Raw genomic sequence first — 22,771 nt, 5'->3', positions numbered from 1 at the left:
CGCGCCGGCGGAAGTGGGAGGGGGCGAGGGAAGAGGGGGCGGGAAATCAACAACGGATGGAGAAAGGCGTTCTAACGCCTACCAATCGACGACGAGAATTGCATTCCTCTGGTCCTATTAGCGGACGTCGAGGCAAGCTCTTCCGGGTCCGGGTCGGGGAAGGGGCTGTGGCCGCGGACAGTGAAGGGCAGCGGCTGCGCCGAATACATTGTAGGGTGAATAAATTGCGGACGACCCCGGACCTCTAACTTCTTTTTCCGGGCACTTCACACGGTGAGTCGAGAGTCCGTTGCACCGCGAAGTCTGCGGGAGTGATTTAATGGCTGATAGTCCGTCGCGCGGCCGAGGCGGAGACCGGCGGGCGGGAGGAGGTTTAGAGGAGAGTGAGGACGAAGGACGGACTCCTTGTTAAGCTGGTTCCCCGCCGTGTTTACAGCAACATGCACCCCTCTTCTTCCCCACCCCCGGTTTTTTTATTAAAGCAACCAAAAAAAGGGGGAGACAGGGCCGGAAAAGCGGGGGGAGGGGAAGCCCTAGGAATTGGAGCAGTGAAGAAGAAAAAAGAATGAGGACAGAGTCCTGCCAGATGTCAGAACTAGGGGGACCCTAGAACTAAGTGATCTGTAACCCAGAAGAAACAATGGGCTCTGGGGGGAGGGGGAGAAACGAGTCCTGGGTCACGTGTCGAGTGGTCAGGCTGGGCTTCCTTTGGTGCAGGAGAAGGGAAAGTCGGAGCCCCAGGAGGGAGTCGGAGTCCGGCCACCCGCTCATGTTTGTCTCTTAGCATTTTCTCCACAAGCAGGCGCTTAGGGCTCGCCCGAGTACAGGGAAGTAGGAGAGAAAGTGGCGAGGTATTCTGGAGAACGTTCGAGGCAGCCTAGTGGAAGAGTCTAGAAAACTGCTCCCTGACATTGGGAAAAGCCAGGGTCAAGGTCTGCCTCTGACACACCCTTCAGCCTGACCCTGGCCTGCCTCTGGGACCGGTTGTCGAAGACTATACATTAAAGGGGGGAGGGGGCGACCTGCATTGGCAGAGGAAGTTTCCCCGCTTGAGAATTCCATGTATCAGTGGAATTCTCCTCTGGTTCCTGTCTTTGCTCTAGAAAATTCAAAAATGTGATGTGGGTTTTCAGTGCCCTAAGATTCTATTTGAGAAGATGAGCGTAAAACAAAAAGATTCCACGTGGCTGTAGGTTTAGAGCTGGAGGGAACAATGTTATCTCCAGAGTCTGTAACATTAACAAAATCCCCAGCTCAGCAACAGAAAATTAAGTATCCAAAAGAAAATACAATATATCAATAGATTGTCTCCAACTACTTGAAAACATTGTACAACCTATAATTTAAGTTTACCAAAATCTCTAGCAAGAGCAGGATTAGAAACTTCATCTTATTTTCTTGCTGTATTGATTTAAGGCAAATTGTAGCGGTGCTTAGACAAGAGTCTGATATTTGCAGGCAGGAAAACCCATGTTTTAGCCCCACTTTTGCCATTTATAAACTTTGAACAAATTGTATTAACTTCTCTTAGTTTGTTTCATCAGACATAAAATAACTATAAAATTGTTTTGTAATTAACTATGCAGAGTTATTGCTTAATTTTTATGAGAGTCCTGTTCAATCATGTTCTATTCCTTGTGACTCTGTTTGGAATTTTCTTGGCAAAGATACTGGAATAATTTGCCATTTCTTCAGCTCATTTTGCAAGGCAAACCCTTGTCCAGGAACACACAATTTGTAAATGTTTGAGGTCAGATTTGAGTTCAGGTCCTGACTCCAAGGCCTGGTGCTCTATTTACTGTACCACCTAGCTGCTTAACAGGCAGGTAGGTAGGTGCAACCATCTCCATTTACTTGCCCAGAATCATACTCAATTAAGTAAAATATCTGAGTACTTGACTTTCTTAAAAAGCTGTTGTGAGGATCAAATTAGTAGCTTTTTAGGGCTGGGCATTTGCAAAGTAAGTATTGAAGTTACAAAGAAAGACAAAAACATACAGTTATGTATAAACATGAGATGTAAAATGCTTCATATATAAACATACTATAAAGTTGTGAGCTCTCATTTGGGTTGTAATGTTTTCCCTTCTCTACCCAAAAGAAGTAGATGTCTTAGGTACACCGATGCTAGAACTTCAGATGGGGGTAAAATGAGGCAGCAATGGATAAAGGGCTGCATTTGGAACCAGCAGGACAAGTAATCAAATCCTCCTTCATCAGAGATAAGTCATTTAACTATCAGTCTTCCAGTTTTCTAATTTATAGTGTTTTGCAAACTTTAAAGTGCTTTGTAAACGTTAGCTATTGTTAAGAAGTCCAGTACCAGAAAGGAGGAAGATGGCTGTTCAGTTGGTTGTTGTATTAAGTTACATTGCAAAAAATGTAATTTATTTTCACAATTCAGATTGTAGCCAAACCAATTAATTGTTGGATTTTTCTTCATATTTAGGATTTCAATTATGGCAGGTCCAGAATCTGACAGTCAGTATCAGTTCACTGGTTTTAAGAAATACTTCAATTCATACACCCTTACTGGCAGAAAGAATGTAAGTACTAAGTTGTGATTCTTTGGGCAAACCTATCTTAAAATAATTTTGGTATAACTTTGTTTTCTGGTTGATTTTATTCAGTACGTACTGGCCACTTATGGAGGAATCGCTTTGCTCATACTTTACTTTAAGACAAGATCTAAAAAAACTCCAGCTGTAAAGGAAACATAAATGGTAAGATATTGACATGGTGTGTGAAAGCACTTGTCTCTGAGCAACACAAATTCCACATTTTGGTTGTTGAGTTCTTTGCTTAGATGAGGGTTTCTGTAAGTAGGCCATGTTATTTGTGAAAAATGCCTAAAATAATAATAAAAAAGAGGATGTTACTATTTTCAAGAGTAATTTTCTCATTCTGGCTATTTTTAAGGGATTGAGGAATTTGAATTTTACCTCACTTACATATTTGGAAAAGTAGTAGTCTTAAAAATTTAAGCACATCCAGGTCTTTTCAACAATGCAGTGATTCAATGCAATCCCGAGAGACTAGGGATAGAAAATGCCAACCACATCCAGAGAGAATCATGGAAACTAAATGTGGATAGAAGCCTTATATTTTTACCTTTTTGTTGTTTTCTTTCTCATTTTTTTTCCCTTTTGATCTGATTTTTCTTGCACAACATGACAAATTTGGAAATGTCTATCAGATTGCTGGATATCTTGGGGAGAGGGAAGGAGAAAAATTTGGAACATAGTCTTATAAAAATGAATGTTAAACTATCTTTACATGTATTTAGGAAAATAAAATACTATTTAAAATTGTAAGCATAGTTTTGCTCTTTACCACTGTTAAACTTAGTTCTCTGCAAAAGTCTTAGTTTTTAATCATTATAAAACTGATGTCTCTAGAAAATACAGTTTAAGTCATAGGATTGTGTAGTTCCTTTTCTCAAGTAAATAATCCCCTGAATGTTTGGATAGTAACCGTGAATGAATGATAAAGTATCTGTGGCATTTATATTTTAATGTGCATTAATTGCAAAGGGTAGTCATTTTACATTTTGTTGGGTGGAATAAATATGTTCCTTTTTTGGGATATTCCATCTCTCTATACTTTCCAATACAATTCAAATCTTCCCAGTCTATATTAATCTTCACATCCACTTTTTCTTCCAAAGTTTATCTAGCATAGCTTGCATTTCTCATGCATTTATGTATTTTGAATTATATGTGTCATATCTACTCAATGGACCTTAAATTTTATAAGGGCAGATATCATGTTGTATCTTTCCTAGAAAAAGAATAGCTAACAGTGTTCTGTTCATACTAGATATTTAGCATTTATTAAATTAAATTCTCAACTTCTGTTTATATGTCCTTTTTCCAAAGTGAAGATTATTGAATCAGATGCTTAACATACTAATTTGCAAAGTAAATATTGAAGTTACAAAGAAAGACAAAAACATACAGTTATGTATAAACATGAGATGAAAATGCTTCATATATAAATATACTATAAAGTTGTGAGCTCTCATTTGGGTTGTAATGTTGTCTTTAAATTAGTATGTATATTCACATTTATGTTTTTGGTTTTTGCTTTTATAGGAGTCCCAATGTGTATGTGTGTGTATGTGTATACTTTTGTCCAACATCAAGTTCCCTGGCTGAAGGAAGATCTGCTGTCAATTTAGCATGTGATCTACAGTTCTTGAAATAAAACATGAACTCAGAAAAGTTGACTTGTTTTTATTTACAAGGTATCAAAAATATAAAAACTGTACAAAATACAACAAAGGCAGAAAACTGGCAGTGACTTGTCTGTCTAAATCTGCTTTTAGTTTCCCAAAGCAAGGCTCTGTATTGGAGGTAAGCAACTGAAATGTCTGCGTTTGACTTCAAGTGTATTATATTTTGTATATCAGCTAACTGAAACCAAAGTTTAGCTGAAGATCTTCTACCTCCCTCAAAAAAAGATTATTAGTTTACAAGGAGGGAACTAGGGAAACAGAGGAAGTCATTTCCCATGTGAATCAGTATTTTATTGTCATCTTCACATAAGAGAATTTCTTTATTTATTAATAGGAGCTGTTCCTTCACTGGCTTATGAAATTCTCAGATGCACTTACATTAGTTGCTCAGACCTTTGTAAATAGTGCAGTGAGATTTACTCATGAGGCCAGAGGTTTATTTAAATTAAGACTAGACCCCTGCTTATTTGATCTCAGTGAGCTGAGAACATATGTAATTAAGGTGAAAAACAGGAAACTATTATAAAGTAGGCAACAGATCTGTTGCTACTTATTGAAGTAATCAAATGCCAGACAGTGGCTAAATTTCATTTTTTTTTTCATATCAGGAATATATTCAGAAGAGTTCAACCAACCTAAACTTAGTGTTATATTGGACACTAAGGATTTGGAAGCTTGGAAGTGGGTAAAAATTACTTAAGTCAATAATTACAGGTTTTCTTTTTAAAAGAAAATAAATTAAGATGAAATTTGAACAGAGAATGCATAGTTTCCACATAATCCAAAGCATTGTTTTCTTTCTACAGCATCCATGCCTTGTATCCAACTCACAGAAATAGTTAAATATGCAATTGCTGTAGAACTATTGTCCAGTTTAGATTTCCAGGCAGCCTCCTTCCAGATCCTTTTAGATTAAGACACTTTTTGTGGCTTAAGTGTTCATCTTTGAGGTATTTTACTTTTTAGTATCTTTTATTTTTCCAGAGAGTGGCTTTCAAAAAGTCTTAATATAGATGATAGTTTATTGTGGACTATAAGCTCCTGCAGCTAAAACCAAGTTTCTTCGAGTAAAATGGAGATGTACAACTGGTGTTGACTTGGTCATGTAGGTTCCCAGTAATAAATCCTGTGAATTTTCAGGCAAGTTTATGTGTCCAGTGGCTGTAGTAAAATCATCAGTCTCTAAGTCCTCAAATGCTTTTATAGCATCCCATAAACGAACTGTGTTATCCATTGACCCTGTGGAAATAGTATATTAAGTCATCAACCAAATTCTGATGTTTTATAAAATACCATACTTCAAAGATGTATTCTGACGGAAGTGGATATCTTCAACATAAAGAAGAGAAGATCCAACTCACTTCCGGTTGATCAATGATGGACAGAAATAACTACACCCAGAGAAGGAACACTGGGAAGTGAATGTAAATTGTTAGCACTACTGTCTATCTACCCAGGTTACTTATACCTTCGGAATCTAATACTTAATGTGCAATAAGAAAATGTATTTACACACATATATTGTATCTAGGTTATATTGTAACATATGTAAAATGTATGGGATTGCCTGTCATCAAGGGGAGGGAGGGGATAATTTGGAAAAATGAATAGAAGGGATAATATTATTTAAAAAATTACTTATTCATATATACTGTGAAAAAAATTATAAATAAAAAAATAATAACCCATTTTGCAGAATAAAATAAAATACCATACTTCAGCACTTTTTTTTTAACAGTTTCTGATAAATGACTAATTATAAACAGTGTAAAATATCAAGTAGGATTGAGCCTAAAAGAATAATTAAATCACTAGGTTTGGAATTGCTCTGACAAGGTAAAGAATAAAGAGTTTTAAAAACTAATCAAGACACAGAATTACTTTTTAAACACACATCCTCCAACACTTTATTTCCAGTTCCTTACCTGATGCTAAAATTTCTCCATCTCTACTAAACTTGAGTGAACATACTGTGTCTGTATGACCTTTTAATTCTCCAACCATCAATCCATGTCCAATATCCCAAAGAAGTACCCTGCCATCTGTTGCTCCAGTAGCCAGGAATCTCCCATTGGGAGAAAATGCCAAAGAATGAATTGGTCCCTATAATGTAAAGAAAGACATGTGAACATTTAAAAAAAAAAAAAAAAAAAAAAGTCAAAGAACTAAGAAAAGGGGAATTAAATTTTGGACAAATTCCAATAATAGTACAAAGCGCTATTTGAATTCAGCAATAGTATATATTATTGTTCACTTAATGAAATTAGAACTATTTTTCTCTTATAAAGCAATATTTTGTTGATGGCTTTATTTAAGTTATAATTTACCTTGTGTCCAGTGAAGATTCTTACACAGTTCCCATTCAAGACATCCCATAACCTTACTGTTCTGTCTGCTGAACCCGTAGCAACATAGTTAGAGTTGGGATGAAATCGTGTACAATTCACATCTGCAAGGTGGCCAGCAAATATTCGTAAAGGCTGATAATGATCCGTAGCCCAAAGCCTTAACAGAAACAAAAGATCAGCTTTAAAACAGGTCCCTATTACTAGTATATTCTGCCATAAAAACAATAAAAATGTCTAAAATTAAAAATTTATTAAAATGTATGGCTGTCGAGGAAAAAGCAGATTTCTATTTTTAAAATTTATTGACAGTTATATACTAATTACTGTGGAGGGGAAGAAAAGAGAAGGAACCTTTCTCTGGAAGGAGGCTTCTTGAAAATCTACAGTTCTATAGCAATTGGATATATAACTTCTTTCTGTGAATTAAGTATGAAGTATGGAACCTATATTAAAAAAATGTTAACAGTGCTTTGGATCATTTGGAAATTACTTGTTTTTTCAAATTTCATCTTAACATTTTATTTAACTTATTTTATTTATTCAATATTTAATATATGGGCAAAATATGATGTGAATTTTATTTAGTTATCAATTTTTTAAATTAAAGCAGTGCTGCCTTTAATGTAACCACTGTGTTAAGGGAAATAAGTTGATCTGGTATAGCTCTAGGGTTTATGTATGGAAAAACTTCATATCAACCAGAGCTACCCATAAGTAGAATGTCCTGCCTCAGGGGAAGAGTATGGATTCTGTTCTGGTAAGAGACCTTTGAGGGAAGATTGGATATGTTATTTGTGGATTTTGTAGAAGGGACTCCTATTCTGGTACAGATTGGCCTAGATGACAAGTTATATGGTGGTTTTTCTCTTAATTCTGTATAGCCTAGAAAAGTAGTAGGTTTTCTTAACATGGTACACTAAAATGGTTTAACCATTCTGGGAAAAAAGTTAGAATCATGAGAAAGTTGATAGAAATGCTTCATCTTAACATTTTGATCCAGTTTTTCTAATACAAAGCATATCCTCCCACTAGGTCATTTTGTTATTGAAGAGGACAAAAATGACATCAATATATTAGAGTCAAGTTAGTGTGTCCAACTCAAACCAATGGGAGCTCAGAATGTTCTGCCACAGGTCAGACACAAATAGTTTCTATGAACATTTGGGGTAGTTCTCTTACTTTGGTATCTAGAGTTTTTTCTCCATGTAAACAAACCAAAAGTATTCACAGCAGCCCTTGTAGTCACAAGGCATTACAAATAAAGTAATGCTCATCAAATGAGGACTAGCTGAACAAATAGAGGAATGCCATAAACTAGGAAAAAGAAGAAATGTAGACCATTTGGGGAACTGTATGGACTATACAGAAATAAAGAGAACTAGAATAATTTATGATTATAATAATGCACATTTTGAAAAAAAAGTACTAAAAGAAGCCATACTTGAAGTAATCATAATGGCCTATTTCAGTTCCAAAGAACACACAATAAAATGTATCTTAAGAGATTGGGCAAGAGGTGGGAAGGAGGGAAGAGAATAAAAGCAGAATGTTGCATATACTCCAAATGGCACCTTTTAACATTTTTTTGTTACAGAAGAGCAAGGTGTGAAGAAGGGAGAGAAACTTAAGAAAATCTACTTTAAAAAATCAATAGGAACATTTTATTTTGTCCATATCAGAGTTCAACTTCTTTTTGCCCTACTCTACAAAAGATGTTGTTTCAGTATGAAATAACAGAAAAGAAAAGGGGCTTCACAGAATTGCAAGCAGTATATTCTCATTTAGATGCAACTCCTATTTCCATGTTAATTTTGAATTTATAAGTATAATTTATAAGTATGATTAATTCTAGCATAGTACAGTGACTAGAAATCACAAGATATATGTCAGTTTATCATTCTTTAAAATATGACTCAGTGCCATTTTAAAGTTTGTTGCTTGAAGGATACTGAATATTTATAAAACCATACATGGAAAAGTCTTGTTCCAATTAAAAATGCATCTTCCTCTTTGACAAGTAAAATTTATATTCTTACCTAGCTACTCTGTCATGTCCTCCTGACACAAAATAGTATCCATATGGAGAAAATTGTGTGTCCCACACTGGATAGTTGTGTCCTTTGTATCCAACCAAACAAGTGAATGTTTGAAGACTCCAAAGTCTAACGGTGCCATCTTCAGAGGAGGAAAGTAGGTAGTTTCTTAAAGGAAAAAAGAAAAAAAAAAAAGGATAAATGTGATTTCTATTGTAAGTGTAAATGAGGCTCCATTTTCTCCTAAGAATACAAAGAAATCAATGGATCTCTATGATCACTACAAATATTAATGTTAGGATGAGCTGTTAATAATTTGCTGGCTTTGTTTCTAGATAAAATAACAGAAACTCCCAAAGTGCTCAAGATTGAACACCCACCTTATTTGTAAACTCTGTATTAGGCATTATGGGCCAGAATAATTTTGGTAGTGTAAAAGCTTGCAAAGCACTTAAATTATTTTATATTATTTTTAACAAAAAACTGAAGTAAGTGCTGAGTTGAAATTTGCCGAGAGGCAAAAAGCTAACTTTGAAGATAGAATTCAAATCAAAGTTAGGTAGTTATATGCTAACACACAATTTCAGCTTGAACTTCAACACAGGGTTGGGAAGCTTTTTGTAAACCATAAAACACTTAAAGTGAGCTCTGTTTTTGCCAACATTTATAAAAATGCTAATTATGTTCTCATGTCACCTTAAATTAACTTAAATTCAAATTTTCAGAAAGTATTTTTATGGCTTAGCACTGAAAATACAGTATTATCCTTACCCAACCATAAGAAAACATAATCTTTAAGACATTTTATACATTAAGCAAACTCTTGCCCCTCAAAAATTTTAGTGACTAAGGGATTATTTTTTTGGAAGAGATCAGTGTATTCAAGTGAAAATTCTCAGCTAAGAATACATTGACTATATAATCTTATAAGATTATAACTTTATAGAATGCTCTCCTTATTCTTGGGGGAATAAACTTTAGTGATCCACCAGACATCTCTACAGAATAATGGCTTATCCTTCACATTTTTACAAATCGGGAAATGATCCTAGATAGCATAGGTACCTTATCTAAGAGTTAAAGTCATGATTCATACTCAAGTCCTCAGACTTCAAATCAAATATTGAATATTAATCCTTAATATTAGCTATTCAATGTTTCTTCCAAGTGGGCTTTTCTCCTGTTTTAATCATAACTCTTAAAATACAATTGAAGAAGTTTTCATCGATCTTCTGATTATAACAGGATGAAAGTCTCAATCATGTGCAATTATGTCCTTTACATTTATTTACAAGCTATTAGGTATCAATTCAAACAGCAGTAGACAGTGAGAGGTAGCTGAACCCAGTATGACCCATCAAATATTCAAAACAGAATCCCTAATTTAGAGAGTTTCATGTAGGAGAAAATGTTTCTATTAAGGTACTTTGCAACAAAGTGCTACATATCAGGATGATATATGACTGTTAGCCAGCCTTTCCAAAAAAAAATGAAAAGGGATGAGATCATGTTGAATTTTCAAACAAGTTAATTTGCTTTGCATGTTTCTCATGACAACTTTTGAAGAGCCCTCTTCAGGAGGTTTTTTTTTGTACTGGGGTCCTGAAGTAAGTTAACAAAATGCAAGATCCTTAAATATAATCATGAATATGTATAATTTTAAAACTTTTCAATAATATCTTAATTTGCATAATGCAGCTTTAGAAAATATTCTGTCCAGTCACAATATGATGCTATCATATATCATACCTCTTCTGCTTTTCATATTTTACCTGTCAGGACTGAAGCTTGCCCCATAAACAGGTCCACTGTGACCATATAAAATCTTCAATTCACTTGCTGTTTTTTCATCCATGATTCTTTCTAAAACATCATCTGATTCTTTATCTATAAGGCTGAGATCTAGAAAAAATTCCAGATAGCAATAATTTAAATGACACTTGCAAAAAATTACACATCATAATTTAACAGAATATATCACTCATCTAAACAATTAAGGGTTTTATTCTTTATCTCATTCTTTAAGACTTTTGTCCAGTATTTTATACTAAAATATTACTAGTAGAAACCAGTTTCCCTTAAAATGAGGCTTTGCTCTAATTTATTATTTTCTTTCATTTTGAAATCATCTCTTTTTGTATGTGAAATGAAAACCCTTAGCCAAATTTTTCACATGATACTCTGGTGTTAAACATTCAAAGGATGTAGGGGAAAATCACTTGTATCTTAGAAGCTGAAACAAAACCAACTGGAATAGAAGTTTATGGCAATCACTTTTAAGATCAAAAAGTAGTGTGCTTTATGGATTTCTAGTAAATGAAAAAAAAAATCATTTCTATTACCTGTTGCTGTCTTCACACTACGAAGTTTTTTGGGAGTCACAGACCATACTCTAACAGTGGAGTCAGCAAAACCTCCTGCAATCAGACTGGAATCATCAGTGACATCAACTGCAGTGAGACCCTGTCAGTAAAAGGGAAGGAAGTTTTAATAGGAAATCATACCACAGATAATATACTCATTTTATACTGAAAAAAAATATTAAGTTCCTACTATATGCCATGCATTATACTGGGGAAGGGAGAGTGCCGAGGGCACCAAAAATTAGACAAGATGCCTGCTGTCAAAGAGTTTCCAATTTAGAAAGGCAATTAGATACATGTATCTCCTCTCTGCATGTCCAACAGAACTCACCTTTCTCCCAAATCCACTCTTCTTCCAAATTTCTCTCTTTCTGTCAAAGTCCCCATCACTCTTCTGGTCTTCCAGATTTGCAATCTTAGCCTTATCTTCAGTTCCTCCCTCCACATATTCAATACCTTGGCAAATCTTACCAGTTTCTTCCTCCTCAAAAATCTTTTGGATATGATTCCTCTCTGCTCACACAATCACCACCTTAGTCTGAGCTCATCTCATTTCTAACCTGGGCTCCTGCTCTGGCTTCCTAATGGGTCTACTTGCTTAAACTCCTCCCTCGCTCCCCCTTTCCCATCTTCTGCACAATTAATCAATTGACAAGTACTTTTTTAAGAACAGGGGATACAAAGAAAAGGAGAAAACAGTTCTCTGCCCTCAAGGAGTTTACATCTGAAGACAGACAAGGTATAGAGAGCATTCCACTTCTGGGGGACAGCCAGCAGGGACATGCTTGGCCAGGCAACATCGTCATGTTTGTGACCTCTGAGGATCAACTGACAGACTATCTGAGACTAAGCTCACCAAGTCACTACTCCCCTACTCAGGAAATTCTAGTAGTTCCCTATTGCTTCTATAATCAAATGTCAACTTTCCTGTTAAACTTTTAAAGCCCCTTACAACCTAGCCCAACCCACTTTTCTGACCTCATGTTACTCCTTCTTTCCTTTATCCTTCAATCAAATCGACCTTTGTCTAGTTCTCACAAATGGCACTCACACCTCTGTACTGACTGTCCCCATGTCTAGAACGAATTCACTTTTTCCTCACTTCACCTCAAACCCCTCACTTCCTCCAAGAAGCAGCTCAAGGACCACTCTCTACAATAATAAGCTTTCCTAATAATGTGCTGTCCCCTTTTAGGTCTTCTATCTCCCTTGAACTATCCTATATATACTAGTCTCCCTTGATAGAATGTAAACACCTTATGAGTAGGGATCTTTCATTTTCTGCATTTGTATCTTCAGCACCTGGCACCCAGTGGGTGCTAAACAAATGCTTGTTGACTGACTGCTACACAGATAATATAAAGCAGAATGACAGGGACATAAGAGGAGTATAAAAATGTTATCAAGTGGTATTTTATATATCTGGAAAAGAACCACCACAATTAAATCTTTGAAAACAAATGATCAAAACACAATGGCTGCTATCTTATTAAGTTTGAGAATGCATGAGAGAGAATTCTCCCATGATTAAAAAAAATGGGGGGACAGGTAGGTGGCAAAGTGATAGAGCACTGGTCCTGGAGTCAGGAGGACCTGAGTTCATATTCAGTGTCAGGAACTTGTGTGACCCTGGGCAAATAATTTAACCCTGACTACCTACCAAAAAAGAAAAAAAAGCAAAGTTGGATAAAACCCCACTGTCTCAAAGCAATCAATATAACTGAATAGCCATCAAGGTGATCTTTCACCACCTTCCACCTACCTCTCTCCTTTCACTTTTAATTTTAAGTCATTTACGTTTGGCCTGAAGTGCAAAATTAACAGTAATTTTTGTAATAAACACACAAAGAAAATTTAAGCACAGTACTGTATAATTTCAAGTATAAACTTTTAAACTTATATAGTTTATATAAACTACAGAAACTTCCCAAGCCTAGCAGAACAAAATCGTGGTGCTTTCTCAAAAGTTCACATAATTTTAGAGGATTCTACTGATTGAATTTAATAATAAATTTTCATTTAAGTGTGATGCTGCAAATCATCAAAAACTTTCTAAGGAATGGAAGCCTATCTATCTTTTCTAAGTGCTATCTTTAATGAAATCATTCATATGTTAAGTCAAACAGTAAAGTTATATCTTCCCCCTCCAAAACCAATTATTAGGCTTATTTTAATTATATTTCACAGGCAGTTTTTCAAAATCAGTTCAAACTATTGTATCCTAAATTTCCATGAATATTTTACCAACCTGATATGCATTAAGGAATGTATAGAAACAGATGGAAGGTAAACAATCTGGACCAAGGCGCACACGTTTCGTGGTTTCTTTCATATTCATTATCTTATCCAACTTATCTGAATCTTTCAATTCAGGAAGAGGAATTCTATTTTAAAAAAAACAACAAAATAGCTTGTCAAATAATGCTTTGATAATGGCAGATATAAGTGCCCTCATGGGAAAGCCCATTTAGTTGACAAAGTTCCTTTCTAACCTGTTTTGAGGTGGAGCATTAGGATCTTGTTTTTTGCTTTTAGATCCCATACTATCTTTTTTAGGTTTCTTTTTTTTGGGCTTTCCTTCCTCATTCTCCCCTTCTTCGTCTTCATCATCCAAAGGAACTTCAATTTCTGGTTCTTTTAATAAGCCAAAAAAGACCTACAAATCAAAAGAGCAAATATTTCAAAAATATGTATGCTTTCAGGCATTTCTAATGCACTTTCCCACTAATGCACAGTGAAGTAAGATGCTGATAAGATGATTGGTGTTTAAAACAAATTATGTATACCCATTCTTTAGAAAACAAAACCCCTGTCACTTCAATGTCACTTTATTATGTAGCCCCAGCTACTCTCAAATTTAGCATAGTGCCCAGCACACAGCAGGTGCTTAATAAATGCTTATTGACAAATTGATTGGTTAAAAGAATGTGTAAACTGATCCATTGGAAATGGTCCTGACTCTGATTCTCTGCATGATACGTGTCCCAGGACTGGGCCCATACCTTTGCCTTATTTGCCTCTCGCTTTGCCTCTCCGGCCAAACTTCCCACCATAGCATCTATCTGTTGCTTACTCCGAGGCATCCCATCGAAGATGTCAATGTACAGGTGCTCCTGGACTATGTTCCATATTTGGTTATTCTGTTTCTCCTGGAGGTGTCTTTTCAAGAGTTGATAAGAGTCCCGGGAAATGCGCAACACAAATTTACTTGTTCGAAAGTCCAACATGGTCTCATTCCCTTTCATGTGCTCCTTTTTGGTAAGGCTAGATAACACTCGAAGGTCATCCTGATAATAACATTCCTGATCGCCATGAAACCTAATTCAATTTTTAAAAGATTAATTTTAATAACTAGTTTTTTCTTCATTATAATTATAGTATTTACCTTCCTCCCATATATCCTAAAGTAATGCTGCTGCCCCTTTAAAGCACATCTGCTAAACAGGGATTAACACAGTGTATTAAGAAATTAATTTCATCTTAACTTATTCTAATTCAGTTCTTAAATTCAGCCATTAAGACTTTATAATAAGCATTTCATCTATTAATGAAATGAACAACACAAGAGAAGTAAATAATATATATTATTAAACCTAAGAGGGGCAGACTTGGTATAAACACCCTAGTCTCCTGTAAGGCTAAGTAATCCACCAGCCTCAGCCTCTTGGGTGGCTGGGATCACAGTTGTCTTCATAACAAGGAAGGGGAAGGAAATTTTAAACAATTAAGATATAGTAGCTAACTTTTTTGAGCTTAAAATATAGTAGGAAGCAAAGAATTGCATATAGAAAGTTCACTTCAAAGGATCCTTCTAGGTCTGAAATTTTATGATATAGAAATATTATTCAATGGAATACTAATAACATAGTAATTATAGGGAAAAATAGAATAGAATAGTATATAATAAGTATAAAGTACCATATGAGATCAGAGGAAGTAAAGAGAATTTCTGAAAAGAATGTTTGAGAAAGGGGCTGAGGAAGGCTTTCCAGAAATAGACATCTTCAGGAAGTCAATATTCCAAGAAGCAAAAAAGGGATTGGTGGGTAGGGGGATGACAACAAACATTCTACATATAAAATAATGGTGCATATATGGGACAAAGAATAATTCAATTGGGCTATAGTGTTAACACATTGCTTTGAAATGAATTGGAAGTGAATTATGAGCGATGAGATCTGAAAGATAAAGAGGTGCTGGATTTTAGGTGACTTTTAATAGCTAACTGGAGAGTGGGCTTTACAGGCAGTGTAGAGCTATTAATTTTCAGCAGAGGACTAACAGGAGCAGATCTATGCAAACATAAGTCTGGTAGCAATGTGAGGAATGGGCAAAACAAGAAACTGAAGGTGGGTAGGAAGATCAGCAGTCCAAGCAGGTGGTAACAAAAGGACTGCCCTTGGGAAATGGCAATAGAGCTAGAAAGGAAATCAGGATCCAGAGGTAGAGATTAGGTCATACAGAACAATCCCCCTATCTTAGAGTGAAGAGACTAAAATGCCATGAGGATCAATGACTAGGTCATGGTTTTACAAGTCCTGAGAAGCAGAGCAGGGTTCAAAAGGAGTGCCCTATTTTATGACAGCTGTATCTAAAGGACTGGGTAATTGATTAGACATGACAGGAAAGGAAGAAGAGTCAAGACAACACCACAAGGTTTCAAGCACTGTTGGCTGGGTGAATGGTAGGGCCAGGATTGTAGGGAAGTAGTGGGCTTGGGGAAATAAATTCTGTCTTGGACAAAGTTGACTTTGGAATACCAAGAGAACATTTGTTTGTTAATGATACATCATTTTCTTCTTATGAACTATCAGTTGGTCTCTGACGTTTTAATCTCCTGAGCAAATGAATGGAGACTGAGCATTCAGTTCAGGGCCAGACCCTGAGTGTACCATCAATATTTGCACTCTGGGGTCCAAAAAAAGTACTGGCAAATACAAATATAAAGCATGGAATGAGAGTCTCTTATTCTGTTCATTTACCCAGAAGAACTTTAGGAGGATGGAAACAAGAAGTAATTTCTTATTAATTGGAGTAAAATAAAAATAAATTCTTGGATGTAAGCCACTGGAGATTAACTTTCTTCTACATATTCAGTCATGCTACACTATTTTATAATAAAAACAGAAAGAAATATATACTTTTGAGAGGAATCCTGGTGAAGGGCTAAGAGATCTAGACCAAAAGTCAGGAGATTTGAGTTCCAATTCTAATCCTGCTACTAGTTAATGATATTTGTGACACTTGTAAAGTCATTTAAATCATCTGGGTCTCCTATTTACTATGTAATTAGAAAGAGGGTGAGCTGGGTCACTTCATACAGTCCTTGTAGCTCTGAAATTTTGTAATTCTACAACATTATACATGGACAACTTCAGTACAAGGATATTCACATACTTTTCAAAGAATGATTTTGCTTCATTTTCATGCTGATTGTAGACTAATTCCAAGTACATATGTACAAATAGAGGATAAAATAACTGAGATAATTCTGCTCGATGACAGTCCAAGGAACATTCAATGAAATGTTTCAGTCCACTGTAGTACTCTTCATACATTGCTGGATCCCCTTGTTGATTGTAGGCAGACAACACTGCACTGACATCAGGCTGATCTTCTACAGCAACTACTCCAACTACAAAAAGGAAAAAAAATACTTCAGGGAGAATGAAACACTACAAAACCTTTAGCATAATATCTAGGAGTGAAACATAACTCACATCCATTCCCATCCTTCTCTTCCTCTCCCCTGACTGACAAAAGAATTAGAACTTGTTTCTAGGTCTCTTCATATTGCCACATTCATCTTCCACCTTGTATTTCTGTGGCGACTATCAAATAATGCAAAACCAAATAGCAAAAATAATTAATAATTTTTCTGAGCAATTTCATTTAAAAAATGTGATTTCACCATTCTTTAAATGATCATAGCACTCTCTATCACTCATATAGATCCAATATGCCTGGCACATAAAGTCCTTCATGATCTGGCTCCAGCCTATCCTTCAAGATTTATTTCATGTTATATTCTTTATGCATTCTACATTCCAGTCAGACTGGTTTCTGAACTATCTCGGCAATTCAGCATTCCATCTTCCATCCCAGGGCCTGGAATGAACTTCTTTACCTCCATCTTTTAGAATCCTTGGCTTGTTTCAGTTCAACTTGGTATATTCTACTTGATGCCTGTCTTAATCTCTGTAGTTTTTAATATTTTCTCTCTTCTCAAATAATTTTAAGACTTATTTATCTATTCTTTATTGAATTCCCCTCCCACTCCCCCAGAATGTAAACCTCTTAAAGGCAAGGACTATGTTATATGTGTGTGTAAGAGAGAGAAGGGGGAGGTGAGGGAAAGGAAGAAGAGGAGGAAAGTACTTCAAACAGTGCCTTCAACATAGTAGATGATTAATAAATGTTTAATTTAATATTCTTTTTCGTGGTCTTCTCAAAACCTAACAAGTCCTAACATACGTAGGTAATAAAATGTTATCTAAATTAAATTGAAAAAAATTTTTTTATCAATCAACAACAATGATTTAAATGACTAGGTGGTGTTAAGCACTGGGGATATGAGTACAAAGAATGAAACAATATTTGCAAGAAGTTTACTTTAATACCTAATTTAATGACTATGTTACTCTCTTTGGTAAAGAACAAAGACCAAAAATATATGTCCTTTTAATTTCCATACAGCAAAGCTATGCAATGACAACTTTTTCAGAAAAAAAAATCATAGTTTATCTCTTGAAGACTTAATATAGTTTTTTATACAACATACATAGTAATGTATGACTATTAAAAGAGCTGATTAGGGGCAGCTAGGAAGAGCAGTAAATAAAGTAACAGACCTAGAGTTGGGAGGACCTGAATTAATTCCAGCCTCAGATACTTACTAGCTGAGTGACCCTGGACAAATCACTTAATTCTGACTGTTTTACTATTCCTCTCGCCCCAACAATAAAAGCAACTTCCAAAAAAATAATTTATCAACTGCACAGAATTCATAAATTTCCCCTTTATGACCCTGAGTAAATCACTTTTGTTCTCCAAGCCTTATTTTTCAGATCTATAAATAAGGGGGCTGGACTCTTCAATATTTCTTTCAGCTCTAAATTCCATGATTTGTATGATTCTAAATTAGCCTGATAAAGGAACAAAATACTAATGTCACTTGAAACCACTATTTATATTAAAAGTCACTGCTATCTATCCAGGATCCCTAAGGATTAAATTAGTCTGGATGATTTACATCTTCAAAAACCAAAGCTTTTTTTTTTTTTTCTCATAAATTAGTCTGGATGGTTTACATCTTCAAGAACCAAAGCTTTTTTTTTTTTTTCCTCAATAATTTTTTGAATATAATGTAATTTGACCTTTTCTTCATTACTAAGAGTCATCATTATAAATATTAATTGCTATACTAGGCAATATAGTAATACCTTGGGACCTATTAAGATATGGAATTCAATTCAATAAGAATTTATTAAGTGCCTAATATGTACAAGGTGCTGGAGACTAAAAAGAAAAAAATTAAATAGTCCTTGCCTTCAAGGAGCATGCATTCTTGGAGGAAGGAGAATATAATACTTACACAGAAAGGAAAGTAAATACTACACACACACACACACACACACACACACACAGAGTAATATTAAACAGGAAAGAGTGGTTTATTCTAGTTCTTATATTTACATACTACAACTTCTCTTTCCACTATTGTCACTTTTTATTACTGATAGCCTCAACCTTATAATATTCAATTTCTCATCTGGAAACTAAACAAGTAAACAGAATTATATGTAAAATACAAGCAGAATTTTTTACATTGGTTTTGAGATATCTATTTTAGCAACTATTTTTGCCTACTTCTTATGTCTTAGTGTGATAGGAATAGGTAAGATTTCCAGAGAGAGAGTTCCAGACAAGTAAGCTACTAAAAGCTTTGCTCTTTTACACTACAGGTTGTGTTTAGTGCTATATAAATACTTCTTTTCCCTTCTCCTTTAAGTTAATAAAAGAGCCAACTTCTAAAGTCTACCATATGTACAGGAATCATTCCTAAAATGTCACATCCTTCCCCCCGCCCCCCCCAAAAAAAACCTTCAAAATTTTCCCGTCTTCTTTTTCTGCTCTTCTCTGCCAGTCTCCTTGGTCCAGCCAGGCTGGTCTGCCAAATACTAGGTAATTTTTGTTTGAAGTTGCTATTCTTCCCCCTCTCATTCACCTAGATCATACTTAAACTTCAAGGTCCAGCTCAAATCTGACCTTTACCAGATCTTCCCAGCCCTTATTCAATATCACAGTGTGAATTCCTGTATCACCAATTTCCTATAACACTAATTTTGCACAGTCACATACCATGTCAGTCAGTTAATATTTATTAAGACCCCACAATATATGTCAGGAACTGTGCTAAGTACTGAGAGAGAAAGGAAAAAGACAAGGAGCTCACAACCTAAAGAGAGAAAAAATGTGTCAACAATATATACAAACAAACCACAATTTCTTAAATTGTAGTTCAGTCATGTAACTGAATGTGGGAATCATGAAATTATGATGTTAACAATAAATGTTTGATTTGTATTCCTGTTTTATATGCTTACATAATACCAGGGTCATGTAAAAACATCTTGTTTGAAAAGGAGTTGCTAGTGGAAAAGGTTTAAGAAGCCCTACTTTAGAGTACAAATCAGAGATAATCAAAAGAAAGAAGGCACTAGAATTAAGGGGACTAGGTAAAGATTTCCTGCAGAAGGTGGAATTTGGAAGCCAGGAGTCTGTGATTGGGCTTGTAGAAAGCTGACATCCACATCTGTGCTCATAACCCTACACATCTATCCATTCATCTATTCATCCCATCAATTTTTCCACTCTTCCATCCATCCATCAGACTCTCCATTCTTCCACTCATTTATTAGTTAAACCAGCCATCCTTCCATCCATTCTTCCACTCATCCTTTCATTTATGCATCCATTCACCTATCCATTCTTCCACTCGTCCATCCGCCAGTCTAACCATTCATCCATCCACCCTTCTGCCTTGTTCATGCTTCCACCTATTCACCCATCCCTCCATCCATTCATATTCTATTCTTCCATCCATCCATCCATCTTTCCGTCTGTCCCTTCTTCCATCCATCATCCATCCACATCAGTCCACCAGTGCATCCATCCATTCGCCCGCCGCCCGCTGCGTATCCCCACGGGCGGGCGGGCAAGGACAGCGCTAGGCTCCAGAAGGAGGCTGTGCCCACGCGCTGGGCGCGCTCCGGAAAGGGGGCGGGCTGCGGCCGGAGAGGCGGGCCCAGGAAATTCAAACCAAACCCGCAGACGAGCGGGGCCGGCAGCCCCAGACAGCTAGCCGGGCATCCCCGCCGCGCCCCGGGGACCCTCTGACCCACCTTTGGCAGGAGCGACCGCGGTCGGAGCGGCCCCCGAGCTCCCCGTGCCGGCCCCTGAGGCACCGGGGCCCGCGGACGCAGGGCAGGCGCCGGGGCCGGGGCCAGAGCCCGAGCCGGGGCCCGGGCCGGTGGGTCCGGCGGCGGCGGCGGCGGCCACCCGGCTCAGCAGCGCGCTAGTGGCCTCGGCCCCGGGTCCGTCCACCTCCCCTTGGGCGCCAGCTCCCGCCGCCTCCTCCAGCAGCCGGGCCTCGCGCCGCAGAATCTCCTCAGACTCGCGTAGGTTGCTCCGCCGCAGGAACTGCAGCACGGCCAGCAGGGTCTGCCGGTCCTGAGAGGCCATGCCCTCGGCAGCCTCTGCCGGAGCCCCGGCCGCGCCCCCCGGGGCTGCTGTCGCCGCCGCCGCCGCAGCAGCAGCAGCAGCTGCCGGAGCAGGCACGGCGGGCTTCGGGGTCCCGCCATCGCCGCCCGCTGAGGACGCCGCGACACCACCGCCTCCGCCTCCGCCTCCGTTGTGGCTGCTGTTGTGGCTGCCCCCGCTGCCCTCGCCTGGACAGTCGCCCGGCTGCGTGGCAGGGAGCGCAGGAGGTCCCTCCGGATCAGGCTTGATCACCACCTCCGTCTGCTCCTCTGCCAGCGCCGCCATCTTGCAGCCGAGCTCCCCAGACGGCCGCTAAGTGTGGCCACCTTTCCGTCGCTGCGAGGGCGGGGTGGAGGACGCTTTGCGACAATACAGTGAGGTGGTTTACGGCAGCCGTGGAGCAGCCGGGGGCGGAAATATCTGGGGACGGAAGAATGCTGCTTGGGAAGGGGCAGGTGACCAAACGGCACTTTCGTAGTCCGCTATAAGCACTGGCATTATTCCTGACATCTAACCAGGAACGAGGCACAAAAAAGGCTCCTCTCGGCCTCCCTGCCGCGGAGAAGGAAGCCTTGTCCGCTTGGACCGGGGGACGAAAGAAGGGGGCAGGAGTGCACCTCTGACCTTCCTTTTAGCCCCTTTTCTTTCGTCTCCTTTCCAGTGTCTAGAGCACGCAAGAAGGGACGTGCACGTGTTTTTCGTTTCTTTAGGTTTGCATCATTTTCATTTGCGAACATAGATTCCTCTCTCCTGGAAAGCCACCAGGTATAAAAACACAAAAAAAGTTTAAGAAGTTAGGCAAATGTAACATTACCCATGCATATATCTGGTAAATAAAAACTATTTTTAAAAAAGTTAAGCAAAACTAAGCATCTAGTCTGATGTTCCATAGCCATAATTCTGACGTCTGCAAAGAAGAGAAGGGAGATAGGGTCTCTTAGCTCTTGGGGTCACCGTAAGTCATACCGCACAGTTAGAGTTACACTACGAAGTCAAGGAGGATATCACCGGAATCGCTTATCTAATGGACCTCTAATAGAACTGGGAGCAAGCGCGCTCTGGCCCCATAGGAAGCGGCACATGTTCTGACTCCTTACTGAAGGAAGTACTCTGGTTTGTCAAATTTCCAGTGCCGGGGGCCGAGTCACTCTCTTTAACGCATAAATAATCTGCAGCGTGCCTGGCTTCTTCGGGCAGTGCGCAGCAAGGACTGGCACTTTTTGCAGCAGGGGGCTCCGCATAGAGGATCTTTTCTTTCTTAAAATCATTTTTCGTTTTGGCAAGAATAGCTTCAATCTTTAACTCTATGATCCCAAATCTGTTCTCTTCACTCTTGACTTCTGAACCACAAGATAGAGCCAAATAAGGCTCTATCTGAGGCCGCCTCAACTCAGTCTTTCCCCCCCCCCCAGGCTGGGGTTAAGTGACTTGCCCAGGGTCACACAGCTAGACAGTGTTAAGTGTCCGAGACCACATTTGAACTCGGGTCCTCCTGACTTCAGGGCTGGTGTTCTATCCACTGCGCCCCCTAGCTGCCCCTCAACTCAGTCTTAATTTATGTAAATGAAATGAATCTTCCTCTGCGACCCAAGGCTAGCTCACCACAACCCCACTCCTTATTCAAAGCCAGTTCCTTCTTTTGTAAAATTAAGACGTTGAACTAGAAAAGATCTCTAAGGGCTTTTCTAGCCTTAACAAGCTACTGTCTAACAGAAGGCCTTTGGTTTCAAGCCCCTGTTTCCCCTGTATTTTTACTGTAAGTTATCACACTATCCCTACGGAATCCCCTGCAATCAAGCTTCTTAAATGCCAAGTATTAAAAAACAAGTAACCTTAGCATCTAGTAATAAAGATTAATTAGTTTAAATAGAAAATTACCAAATGGCTCCATTCTTGCGGAGGAGGAGAGTCTCCTTACGCATCTACCTTCAGTTTCCTGGATATCTCCATGTTTTCCACCATCCCACTCTCCAGATGAGGGGCCTTACCTCAGCTTACTAATGTTTTAGTATAAAACTTCCTAGTCAT

The 22,771-nt window shown here is 38.0% G+C and overlaps 2 protein-coding genes across 2 annotated transcripts; one reads left to right on the top strand and one right to left on the bottom strand.

The window, feature by feature from the left end:
• The first annotated feature begins 83 nt into the window (after window positions 1–83).
• On the top strand, window positions 84–4,223 carry ATP5MK (ATP synthase membrane subunit k). The gene is made up of 4 exons (XM_074295492.1): window positions 84–273; window positions 2,450–2,546; window positions 2,631–2,723; window positions 4,095–4,223. The coding sequence occupies exons 2-3, from the start codon at window positions 2,460–2,462 to the stop codon at window positions 2,718–2,720; spliced, it is 177 nt and encodes a 58-aa protein (XP_074151593.1). The 5' UTR covers window positions 84–273; window positions 2,450–2,459; the 3' UTR covers window positions 2,721–2,723; window positions 4,095–4,223.
• On the bottom strand, window positions 4,216–21,047 carry TAF5 (TATA-box binding protein associated factor 5). Its single transcript, XM_074295488.1, has 11 exons — window positions 20,386–21,047; window positions 16,379–16,616; window positions 13,984–14,299; window positions 13,474–13,637; window positions 13,230–13,365; window positions 10,961–11,081; window positions 10,391–10,520; window positions 8,622–8,786; window positions 6,565–6,742; window positions 6,163–6,340; window positions 4,216–5,476 (listed from the first exon to the last, which is right to left on the bottom strand). Exons 1-11 carry the CDS (start codon window positions 21,026–21,028, stop codon window positions 5,259–5,261), a joined length of 2,487 nt encoding a protein of 828 aa, XP_074151589.1. The 5' UTR covers window positions 21,029–21,047; the 3' UTR covers window positions 4,216–5,258.
• Window positions 21,048–22,771: the final 1,724 nt, after the last annotated feature.

Source organism: Sminthopsis crassicaudata, chromosome 2 (assembly GCF_048593235.1).
Source record: "Sminthopsis crassicaudata isolate SCR6 chromosome 2, ASM4859323v1, whole genome shotgun sequence".
Lineage (NCBI taxonomy): Eukaryota > Metazoa > Chordata > Mammalia > Dasyuromorphia > Dasyuridae > Sminthopsis > Sminthopsis crassicaudata.
Note: the sequence above shows the minus strand (reverse complement) of the source record. Positions and strands in the feature narration are given on the sequence as shown.